The sequence below is a fragment of the Montipora capricornis genome, chromosome 3 (genome assembly GCF_036669925.1).
Source record: "Montipora capricornis isolate CH-2021 chromosome 3, ASM3666992v2, whole genome shotgun sequence".
NCBI lineage: Eukaryota > Metazoa > Cnidaria > Anthozoa > Scleractinia > Acroporidae > Montipora > Montipora capricornis.
This window is the reverse complement of record NC_090885.1, coordinates 11,633,733-11,644,469: the sequence shown is the minus strand read 5'-3', so window position 1 is coordinate 11,644,469 and position 10,737 is coordinate 11,633,733. Positions and strand designations below refer to the sequence as shown.

Sequence of the window (10,737 nt, the reverse complement as noted above, 5' to 3'; positions counted from 1 at the left end):
CACGCTCCAGATGGGCTCCTGTCCTGGAGTAGCGAAAAGCGTGACGCTTTCTTTCGTTTTATTCCCAATCCTGCATTTTGATTGGCTACGCTACGAGAGGACTATTAGTAATAGTCCTCGACAGGAGCCCATAACCTGGAGCGTGCAACTTACCTATTTTCCTGCGACGGCGTTTTCACAAGTAAGGTTATTTTTAGATTGAATTTCCCGCTAATGAGACTCCCACAGGAGCCCGAGCTGACGTCATAGGGTCACCGAACCGGAAATGCCTTTGTTTTTTGACCTAATTCGCGGGAAGGGCTAGTCTAAAAATAAACCTACTTGTGAAAACGCCGTTTCACAGACGCTGCATGGAAGTTGCACGCTCCAGATGGGCTCCTGTCCTCGTACGATCCGTGTTGGCACAATTGACATTAAGCCTGTGTCTGAAGTACGCAATCTTGGCTCCTGGTTTAACTCCAATTTCTCCATGTCTACCCATTTTTGGAAGTCCTGTAGAGCGGCATTTTTCTGGCTCCACAATATTAAAAGAATAAGTAAATTTTTAGTAAAAGATAAATTAGAAATGGTTCTTCACGCTTTTGTCACAAGCAGAATTGACTATTGCAATGGCCTTCTTTATGGACTTCCAGACTGTGAAATATCTAAACTGCAGAGGGTACAGAACGCTGCAGCCAGGTTACTAACTTCGAGCCGCAAATATGATCATATTATGCCCGTTTTGCATGATTTACACTGGTTGCCAGTTAAGTATAGAATACATTTTAAAATTTTACTTTTAACTTTTAAAGCACGAAATGGTATGGCACCAGCATATATTAGCAAATGCAAGCTGATGAAATATTTATTTGGGAATAAAACGAAAGAAAGCGTCACGCTTTTCGCTACTCCAGGACAGGAGCCCATCTGGAGCGTGCAACTTCTATACAGCGTTTGTGAAACGGCGTTTTCACAAGTAGGTTTATTTTTAGACTAGCCCTACCCGCGAATTAGGTCAAAAAACAAAGGCATTTCCGGTTCGGTGACCCTATGACGTCAGCTTAATTTCTTACAATTGGTCATCGGGCTCCTGTGGGAGTCTCATTAGGGGGAAATTCAATCTAAAATAACCTTACTTGTGAAAACGCCGTCGCAGGAAAACAGGTAAGTTGCACGCTCCAGGTGATGGGCTCCTGTCGAGGACTATTACTAATAGTCCTCTCGTAGCGTAGCCAATCAAAATGCAGGATTTGCATTAATCCACTAGTTGGGTGATACTAACACCCTTTAGACCTTGCTGCACACAATAAGAGTGCAACGTAATGTACCACTCACCTTTCGTTTGGAAGTTCATTCGAACTTCTTCTGGCTATTTTCCAAGATGGCGGAGTTATTTTCGGGCAACCTCATTCCCAGGGCCTTTCCCTCACTACTCGGGGAGGGAAAAGCCTTGGGAATAAGGTTGATTTCCAAGCCTTCTTCATTATCCAAGATGGTGGCCATGTCAAATTCCCCACCCTGGGGATACGTCGTACGATCAAAATCCCCACCCTGCGGACAGACCTCACAGTCAAAGTCCGGCTTAACGTTGACAGGTGCATAATATCCTCTATTCAAGAACCCATAGATCCGAGTTAGACTCTTTGCATCGTCTACTCTTAATTTTCTCAGCATATTAAACATGTTTGTTTGCTTGAAGTAGTTGTATTTCGGTGGATATATTGGACGGGTGGAAGTCGGAAGATCGGAGACGATTGGGTTTTCCTCTCCCTCCCCCCCCCCCCCATCCCCCAGCCACCTATCCCATGCTCTTCCAATATGGCGTCTGATACGTGTTTCGCGGCAAGAGCAACATCCACTGCCTGCGAGCAGGTTTGCTATTTACCACCTCACATCCAACGCGCGCTCATGTAATAATTGTCAATTGTCTATCCCAATAACTAAAAAACAAAACCCACCCATCCAACTGCTGCCTTCACACCTTTTCCGTAGCTAACGAACGTTACAAACGCAATAATCTCCGAGTACTCCTAGTTTGAGTGGTAACAAGCCTTTCTAGACTCGCTATAAATTGCAAAATATGTATTTAAAGTATGTGAACCAAATCGAGGCTGGTAAGTCTATGATACAAAAGAAAAATAACTCTGTCGGTTGGCATTTGTTTAAGTGGTCAATTGTCGCTGCAATGTTCAATTTCAAAATGATGGTGTGTACTCCAGCAAGACACTCTGACTTCAATCACACGATAAATGAATGAACTCATCGTTTGGTTGTCTTATAGCTTTTTATTTCTTTGTTTTCTTCACAACGAGCAGATCTAATACAAACGCTGTGGCTTGCCCATAGTGCTCTTAATGTAAAGAGCTCGCACATTCTGCCAGTTCTTCTTCAAGAGGGAAACCAAAAAATTGACTGCAAGGTAAACATTTGCAACCAGCTCGTCGTGGGTCATTTGAACATGACCGACAGCCACAGCAAGGCACAGAACCTAAGAACAAAAACAACTTTAAGCCACACCTGATTACAAAAGGACATTCATTTTTACAACCTCGTTCCCAGGGTCTTTCATCTCCCCACCCCAGAAGTGGGGATATGAAAGACCCTGGAAACGAGGTTAATATTTTTAATGCCACGTTGAATGTGTGAAGAACTGGAGCTTAAAAATCCGAATCCCAGATTGAATTCAAGCCACAACTATCAACACGGCCGCGGCATGCTCTTGCCACTGAGCTGAGCTACTGAAGACTCCACATCGAGTCCAAGTGCAACTATGATTCCAAAGTAAAAGATTTTTGTATGTGGCCTTGAGAGCAGCGTTACCGGTAATTGTGCTTAAGGACGGCACCTACTAATTAAAGATATTTTTGCCCCGGTGTGTGATTATGCAGGAAATGTAGATCTTAACAAGTGTTATTGAAATCCAAAAAGAAAATTGGGGGTAACCACGCATTTTTCAAACATAATTCATGAATAATATTTGTAAAAAGCTGTAAAATACAAAGCCATGGATGGCGTTCTTTCTCAAATTGAAACTTAATTATATCTCTCAAAAATGCATGGTTACCCACAATTTTCTTTTTGAATACCAAGAGTACTAACTAAGATCTACTTTATCCGGATGGTTTTAAACCGTACAAAAATATCCCTGTATTAGTGAGCATCAGCGATAGGAAATCCGAGTATCTGGAGATGCGCAGAACGTATGCGCAATAACAATAGCAGGCACCGTCCTTAAAAAGCTCCTAGGTATCCCAGCAAAACCGACTAAGGTAATTCACAAACCTGCATCAAAACCAAACAATTTTTTGGTTTTTCTTTATAACTGGAAATGAGGAGATTAAGACGTCCCGTGAGGAATTCTTTTAGTTCCAACAAGGAATCACTTAAGTATGTAATAATCTTTGGCCCAGGTTAGTGTGCAGTCATAAATTAAACAAAACACATTTCCAACATTTATAGAGACTCAAAGTATACAACGAAGTAACCTTTCATGGCTCTCTAACTAATGGCCTGTGACTTTTTTATGCTTTTCAAGACAACTATATTACATGTACCTGATGTGAGGGATACGTGTTCATGTACGTGTCCTTGGTGCTCTCAAGAGCTCAGTGTACAACATCATCAATATTTTTGTTAGGCACGTTTCACGTTTTGTTAATTTTGTTACCGGCAAATCATGGCTGTATTATTGTGTATTTTAAAAAGTAACACAAGGAGTCACGTACTTGACTTCTGCAACAACAGTCAGGCATTGTGGGGCAATTGATGAAAACACCTATTTTAACCCCTCTACACCCCCCCCCCCCCCTTTTACTATAGTTTCCTTCTTTTTTGTGTACTCTGTAAAAAAAATTTCACTGAAAGATTGGGTGTTGTTTACTGCTCCAAAAGGTGGCACAACATGTTTCATTGATCAAACAATGACTTCAAATAGGATACATGCAATGACTGGGACAAGGAAATTTCTGTAAAGAGAAAGAATGACACCCAAAATGCCCAAAAAGTAGAATGAAACATGGCAATAACCACTTAAAACTGTTGAACAACATAAAAGAAATACCGAAAAAAGAAAGTGTAGCATGGATGGACACAAGTAGACAAGGTTGAAACAGATTACATTTGGGTAATCTTGAAAAAGTGGGCCCAAAGTTTTTCTATTTTATGGCAAATCCCCTGCATAACAGTCGTTTTTTGCCCAGAATCATCTTGTTTATGATGTAACGATAATTTTATCAGTAAAGGAATTGTAAATTCCAACTTTAGAGTTTTAAACTCGTGATTAACTAAAGGTTCTCCCTAAACACCTTACAAACACCCTTTAATCCTGATGAAAGGAGAGCAAACAAGACTCGCGGTACCAAAGTTAAGTACAGTTGCACTTTTTCTATTTGCTGCTAAACAGCAACAGTATGTACACATACATCCTCCGGATCAACATTGCTGTGAAGTTGACCATTCTGGTCTTCCCACAGATTTAAGACCCTGGGTGCGGGTCTTAAATACAGCCATGATTTGCCGACAGAATCATCTTGTTTATGATGTAACGATAATTTTATCAGTAAAGGAATTGTAAATTACAATTTTCGAGTTTTAAACTCGTGATTAACTAAAGGTTCCCCCTAAACACCTTACAAACACCCTTTAATCCTGATAAAAGGCAAGCAAACAAGACTCGCTGTACCAAAGTTAAGTACAGTCGCACTTTTTCTATTTTGCTGCTGAACAGCAACAGTACATGTATGTACATGTACATCCTCCGGATCAACATTGCTGTGAAGTTGACCATTCTGGTCTTCCCACAGATTTAAGACCCTGGGTGCGGGTCCGACCAGAAAGATATGCCTTGATCTGGTCTTCCAGAACATAAGGCCTTACCAGTGCTCAAACTGTGAACATCTCTCCCCAGAAGAAACCAAGCTATTTATTATGAGAAATAAAATGTGGCAAATGCAAAGCAAATAGCCCATTTCCGAGTTGCAGCATGCCTCAGTTTCAAAGCGAGTCCTGTCGCACAACCATTCAAATGGAAATGAGTTGCGTATTCTTATCCAAATCAAACTCATTTCCCTTACAATAGTTGAGCACCAAGACTCACTTCAAAACCGAGACAAACAGCAACTCGGAAATGGCCCATTAAGGAATAACGAGGTTTTTTAAAAAAATACTCAATTTTCCACGACTTCCAAAATGTTCAATTAATGCTACAAAATTCAAACAACTTTTTATAATTATCTTCTGTGCTTTCCTTTGCCAACTTTTAAATCTCATTACCAATTAACTCCGTTAAATAATTCTTAAAAGTCAATGCAGATTTTGGTCAGTAATAAAAAATTAACAAAGCATTCAGGGCCTAGAAGAGCTTCTTGATTATACCTTTTAATTTGAGCACTGAACCTTATTTCTGGTACACATCCTACCTTCTTCATCTGGAACTTGATTGTAGAGCGCACTTCCTGAACTTTGTGCACCATGTTCTCATTGTGTGACAGTGCCGTGGGGAACTTTCCTGCCTTGTTCAAACCAGGACCCAGGATACGTGGAATCTGCCTGATCAGACTGTCAGATGCCAAAAAAGCATCATACTTCTTAGCTGCAAAAAAAAAAAAAACCCAAGGTCTTGCTTACATAGAAAGAAAAAAAAAGCCATTGATTTCAGTAAATTTGTAAGGATAATACTTTCTGTAATAGTGACAATATTGTGTTCAATAACAGCAGTCTGTCTACTGAAAAAGGGACGTCCGCAAACATGATAATTATACAATAATTGACCTCTTAAGCTTGTTTGTTTTTTTTTCCCATTTCAGACCACATGATGTTTTCAAGGGAATTCTCCTTTTGTTTTTTCATACTTATTGTGATTTTCATAATTCTGTGGAATTCATCTTCATGCACCAACGGTAAAACTGTGTTTCGGCCTCCATCAATCAAACTTCTGACGCCAACAACAGATGACAAAATCAATTGATGCGTGACATAACCCACCAATCAGCAACTTTGGTTCCCACAGTACATATTCGTACATTGAACTCAAGGCCAACGGAAAGCGATGGAATCTGTACAAATCATTTTAATGAAGAATTTCTAAAAACATATCATAATGGTGTTAGAACAGTGAACTAAAGAAAAACTCCAATTCACTTCCCGGAGGCGGGGTTGATCTCGCCAGCTATGTTCAGAAATTTGATTGATGGGTGGGTTTGGTGCTTAGCGCTTGAACATAAGATTCCGCAGAATTATGAAAATCGCAGTAAGTTATTCATGAAGGCAACTGCTCTCTAGAGTAACATTACATGGTCTGAAATGGGAAAACAAAACCTACTGTACAAGCTAAAGAGGTCAATTTGGTTCAATACAAATTCACTAAATCTTCTACATTTATTGTAGCTGACAAGTACAGGAAACATGTATGACCACTCAAACTGAGTGCACTTAGTACAGTTTGTATGATCACTTCACATTTTAGGCATAGAAATAGAATACACTGAAGGCACAAATCGTAGCCAATATATTTTGCTTTCATCTTTGTGCTAATAGACCACTTATATAAATAGTGACGACCTGTTCATTCCTTCGTACATGTATTTATGTTAATTAGACCTACTGCCCTGATTTTGGAACAAATATCATTGTGGCAGAGGCACACTACCCTCTGTTGGTGTTGTTGTTGTTATCGATCTGTTAAAGTATAAATACAGAAGAATATTGGGATGTGCCAATGGTCACATTGCACTGATTGGTAGTCACTGATTGGTAGTCTCAAATGCTTCAAATTCCATTGGTCAGGTTTCTTGTACCGATTATGTTAAGAACGCTCTGATATGGATTTCAGGATCGCCTTCCTCTGCGAATTTTTGACAGATGAAGCTCCAATTCGGTGAAGGTATGGGGACATCCCTAATCGATTGGATGCTGGTGTTTTTAAGGTGAGACTTTCACTGGTTTGGCCTCAGTTCCAGCTTGAACAAGACGAGGTAACCAGCCAGCAGCTTGGTGTTGCCTGCCTTGTCAATTTTCTTCACCCTCTAACTGGCGGTCAAAAAAAGATCTCGCAAAAAGATGCCTAAAACAGCTCAGAATGACCAAAAATACAGGACTCAGTTGACACTTTGATTGATCTTTCATTGAATTATTTGCTTTGAAACTTTACTGCAGAGCAAATCCCAACCCCTGAAATATTCTTCTGCATTTATACTTCTACAGATCGATAACAACAACACCAACAGAGGTGGTCCACCTGTGGTTGTAGCGAGGATAGAAAGGCTAATTATAATTATAGCAAAAGAATATTTTATGTGGTGGCCATTAAGAAAGAGGATTATTAGCCTCACTGAGCTAGTTTTACAGCTACTATTATTTTTAAGCCATTCACACCTCAAATGCACTAGGATCCCCCCCCCCCCCCCCCCCCGATCAGCGAGTAAAATCGTCTGGCATTAGACAGAATAAAATCTATCCAGTGTGATTCTCAGGAATCGATGGGTTAATTTTACTATATACATATGCCAAGATGAGAAAGTCTGATTACCATAACTATAAAAGAACAATTTACCAGCCACCATTCATGCATTCAGTTAACATCTTACCTTAAAAAAAATTGGTACTGAAAAAACTTTAATCATCTGAGCACGAGGGAGCCACAGATGTCTCCAAAAGAGTGAAATTTACTCTTGCATCCACATGCAATGTTATTCAATGACATGCTAGATAACATATGTTCATTGATTTCTAATAAAGGCTGTGCTTAGCAATAATAAAAGAAAAAGAATTTCAAACTATGCCTTTCTTACAAACAATAATATTTATTTCATAACACTAACCAAGCTTCTTGACCAGTTTTTTGTTCTTGTTTAGTTTCTTCAAAGAATCCGCATCCATACATGGAATCTCATTTGCTTTGGCCTCATCGCAGTGAGATGCATCACCGAGAACACAAACCTTGAGTTTAGGTCGTGGTATATTCTTAAGCTTCACAGTACCACTGAAACGCTTATCTTTTTGAGGATCGTAATTCTTTAAACTGATCTGCAGCTCAATGGTTTCCACGAAGTTTCTTTTCTTGTCCTTGGCTCCTTGTAGGACAGCGTTGCAGCACTCAAACAGGGTGTCACGATTGAGCTTACTGAGAAAAAATGTAATCATATTCATTAAGACAAAGGAAAACTGACAAAATAAGGGAAGAATGTTTGCTATGTCATTGTTTAAATTTTGTTTCATTAACAAGCAAAATTGCCCACAGAAGACATCAGACTATTTAAAAATTGCAGCCAAGTCAAAATGGTTTTGAGAAGTAGGCAAGATGGATTCAGTAGTAGGCATCTGACCCCTGCCTGGTAGGTGGGTCCAGCTAGGGCATGCTCCCTAGAAATATTTTGAAAATTTCAGCTTCAAATGCATAGTTGTATGTGGTGCATTTTAGGGGTAAACTCTGCCCCTCTTTTTCAGCTTACAGATAACTGACACTATTCAAGAGCTTTTTACCTTGAGTGCCTGTTATTTTTCACCAGTAGGTATATTCAGAAAGTGTGAACATGTAGTCATTCGATATAAACGCAACCATTTGCAGTCGATATTGGTAAGTTAATAGTTAAAATAATGCAACCTTAGTCCTGATGGAATCAACACGTACGTTAAGATACGTTGTATCGATGGAAAACTATAGGTTTCTAAGTCGGCATACCAGATATCTTATGAAAGAATTTAGAAATTTTTGGCCGGGAGAAGCAGTGGAATTGTCTCCATGAGCTTGTTTAGACGCCATCTTACTGCAAGAGCTTTGACTGCTGACGGTTCATGTGCCTCATTTTTCCATGTCATGTTTAAGCCTTTCTAGGCCCCAGTAGCCCCGCCTTTCAGCATGCAAGAGCCAGTTCGTGTCAAAAATTACTCTAATTTTCGGCTTGATTCATTCACCAATAGAAATGTTGATATATGTATATTTTTGTTAGATTTAATTTATTATCAATGAATTTATTAGGTGGCAAAATTGCCAATTAAGGCCATGCATTGTCAAAGTTGCTAAACAAGAAGGAAGGGAAGCAACTAGAGAATACAAAGCCTATAAAAGGCCCACCAGCGGATAATAGTATGAGTCACACTTTTGATGGGTAGAGTCTTTGGCTCTGCAGAGGGTTAATTTATAAACAAACTAGCCAAATAATATAGGGCCCTAAAGAAAGCTATCCATTGTAAAGGCCTGCCATTAATGACACGATTAGAAGTATTTTGTTTGGCTACTGATCAAAGTATAGCAAAGTTTATGTTGCAACTACGTCTAATCTCGAGAAGTCACGTTGGACAACCAGCCGATGTCCGAAATACCTGTTCGACAACTTCAAAGTAGGTTTTTGCAAATTGCAATATCATCGAAAAAGCAATCGGAACAATCTAAATCAAGAAAGTGACCCTTCAGAGTCGACTTGGAGTGGCCTTGATTCAAAGGAGCGATGCTTTTAAAACAATTCTTAAAAAGAGCAAATTATTTCAGAGATAGCTTGAGATAGAAGCTGTGGATTTTGGTGGTTTGTTGGATTTTCAAGGCAAACAAGGTAGGAAGGAACCAAAAGGAGACATCTCTTTTTTTACAATCCCCTTTCGACTTTCTACAAGATGTTTTTTCGATGAAATCAGAAAATAAACCAATTATAAATGTGTCAAAAACAAAAACTGAGCAATTATAAACAATTATTTGGAAATAAATCATTTTGATGTCGAGAAAAAAGTCTTGGATAGGAACGATTTTGATGAACATACCTCATTGTACGCAATGACTATGGCGGAGACGAAGAAAAAGGCACTGCACAAGTCTGCTGACATATAAATATTGCAGGCGCGAACAGTGGGGACTAGTGGGAATTGAAGAAAATAGAAGGGAACAGAGAGTTCTTCTGATAAGGAATTTTGGAATTTTAAAAATTCATTTACACTGCAATTGCAACGCGCCTTTCCGTGGCCACCCACAAACTTTCACAACTACGTGTAAATACGTCAACTTACAACCGTGCGAACTTTTGCAAGGAGGCGCGACTGTCAATCAAATTCGCACACCCTGATTGGCGGATAATTTGTAAATAACTTTAATAGGCGGCCACTGTAAGGCGCGTCGCACTGTAACTATTTCACGTAATTCTAGATTTTAATCCTTCTGCCTTTTTTTTTCTTTCTTTAAGCTTATCTTGTCATTGCTTTTATCCTGAGGATAGGTGATTTTTGCCACTCAAAAATAAGACGCAAACAGCAGGGACAAACATTGTAAACAAGCGCATTGTTTGAAGTGAAGTTTATTTAATAGACGTTTCGTATTCTTCGACATACGTATCCTCAGAAGCGCAATGCGCTTTTTTTGTGATGTTTGTCTCCGCTGTTTTCCCCCTATCTTTTAATATTCCCACTCATCCCTTCTCCCTCGGGAAGAAACGAATGTTTCTTCTTAATTGTTTCAAAAAAGGTCTGACAGAAGCTGAGAACCCTTTTGATCGAACCAGTTGGCTGACTGTTTTCAACTTGGACGAAAAAATCAAATGACGACGCATTCGCTAGGCGCGGCGAGCGAGTCACGCTTAGTTTGATCTTCCCACTGATGGGTCGAGAGTGTGGTATTAGAACCGTATGGGCAACTCGCTAGGTGAAGAAGTGAAATTTGGAAATAACCTCGAACTTTCAAATGAAATTCGCTTTCAACATGGAACGTATGAATAAAACTGTTAAAAAACAGATGCTAACCTCAGTTATATTATTTAACATACAATTTTTGATTTTGAC

General features: G+C 39.4%; 1 protein-coding gene across 1 annotated transcript; it reads right to left on the bottom strand.

Annotated features, from left to right (window-relative positions):
- Positions 1-2,244: 2,244 nt before the first annotated feature.
- On the bottom strand, positions 2,245-9,966 carry LOC138042213 (large ribosomal subunit protein uL1-like). Its single transcript, XM_068888025.1, has 4 exons — positions 9,730-9,966; positions 7,797-8,098; positions 5,397-5,569; positions 2,245-2,467 (listed from the first exon to the last, which is right to left on the bottom strand). Exons 1-4 carry the CDS (start codon positions 9,732-9,734, stop codon positions 2,297-2,299), a joined length of 651 nt encoding a protein of 216 aa, XP_068744126.1. The 5' UTR covers positions 9,735-9,966; the 3' UTR covers positions 2,245-2,296.
- Positions 9,967-10,737: the final 771 nt, after the last annotated feature.

What these genes read in the sequence shown, in the direction of transcription:
- LOC138042213 (XM_068888025.1), bottom strand. An exon ending in AAAACTGGTCAAGAAGCTTG is followed by an intron (nt 5,570 to 7,796) that starts GTTAGTGTTATG and finishes TTTTTTTTGCAG; the next exon opens with CTAAGAAGTATGATGCTTTT. An exon ending in TCAAGTTCCAGATGAAGAAG is followed by an intron (nt 2,468 to 5,396) that starts GTAGGATGTGTA and finishes TTTTGTTCTTAG; the next exon opens with GTTCTGTGCCTTGCTGTGGC.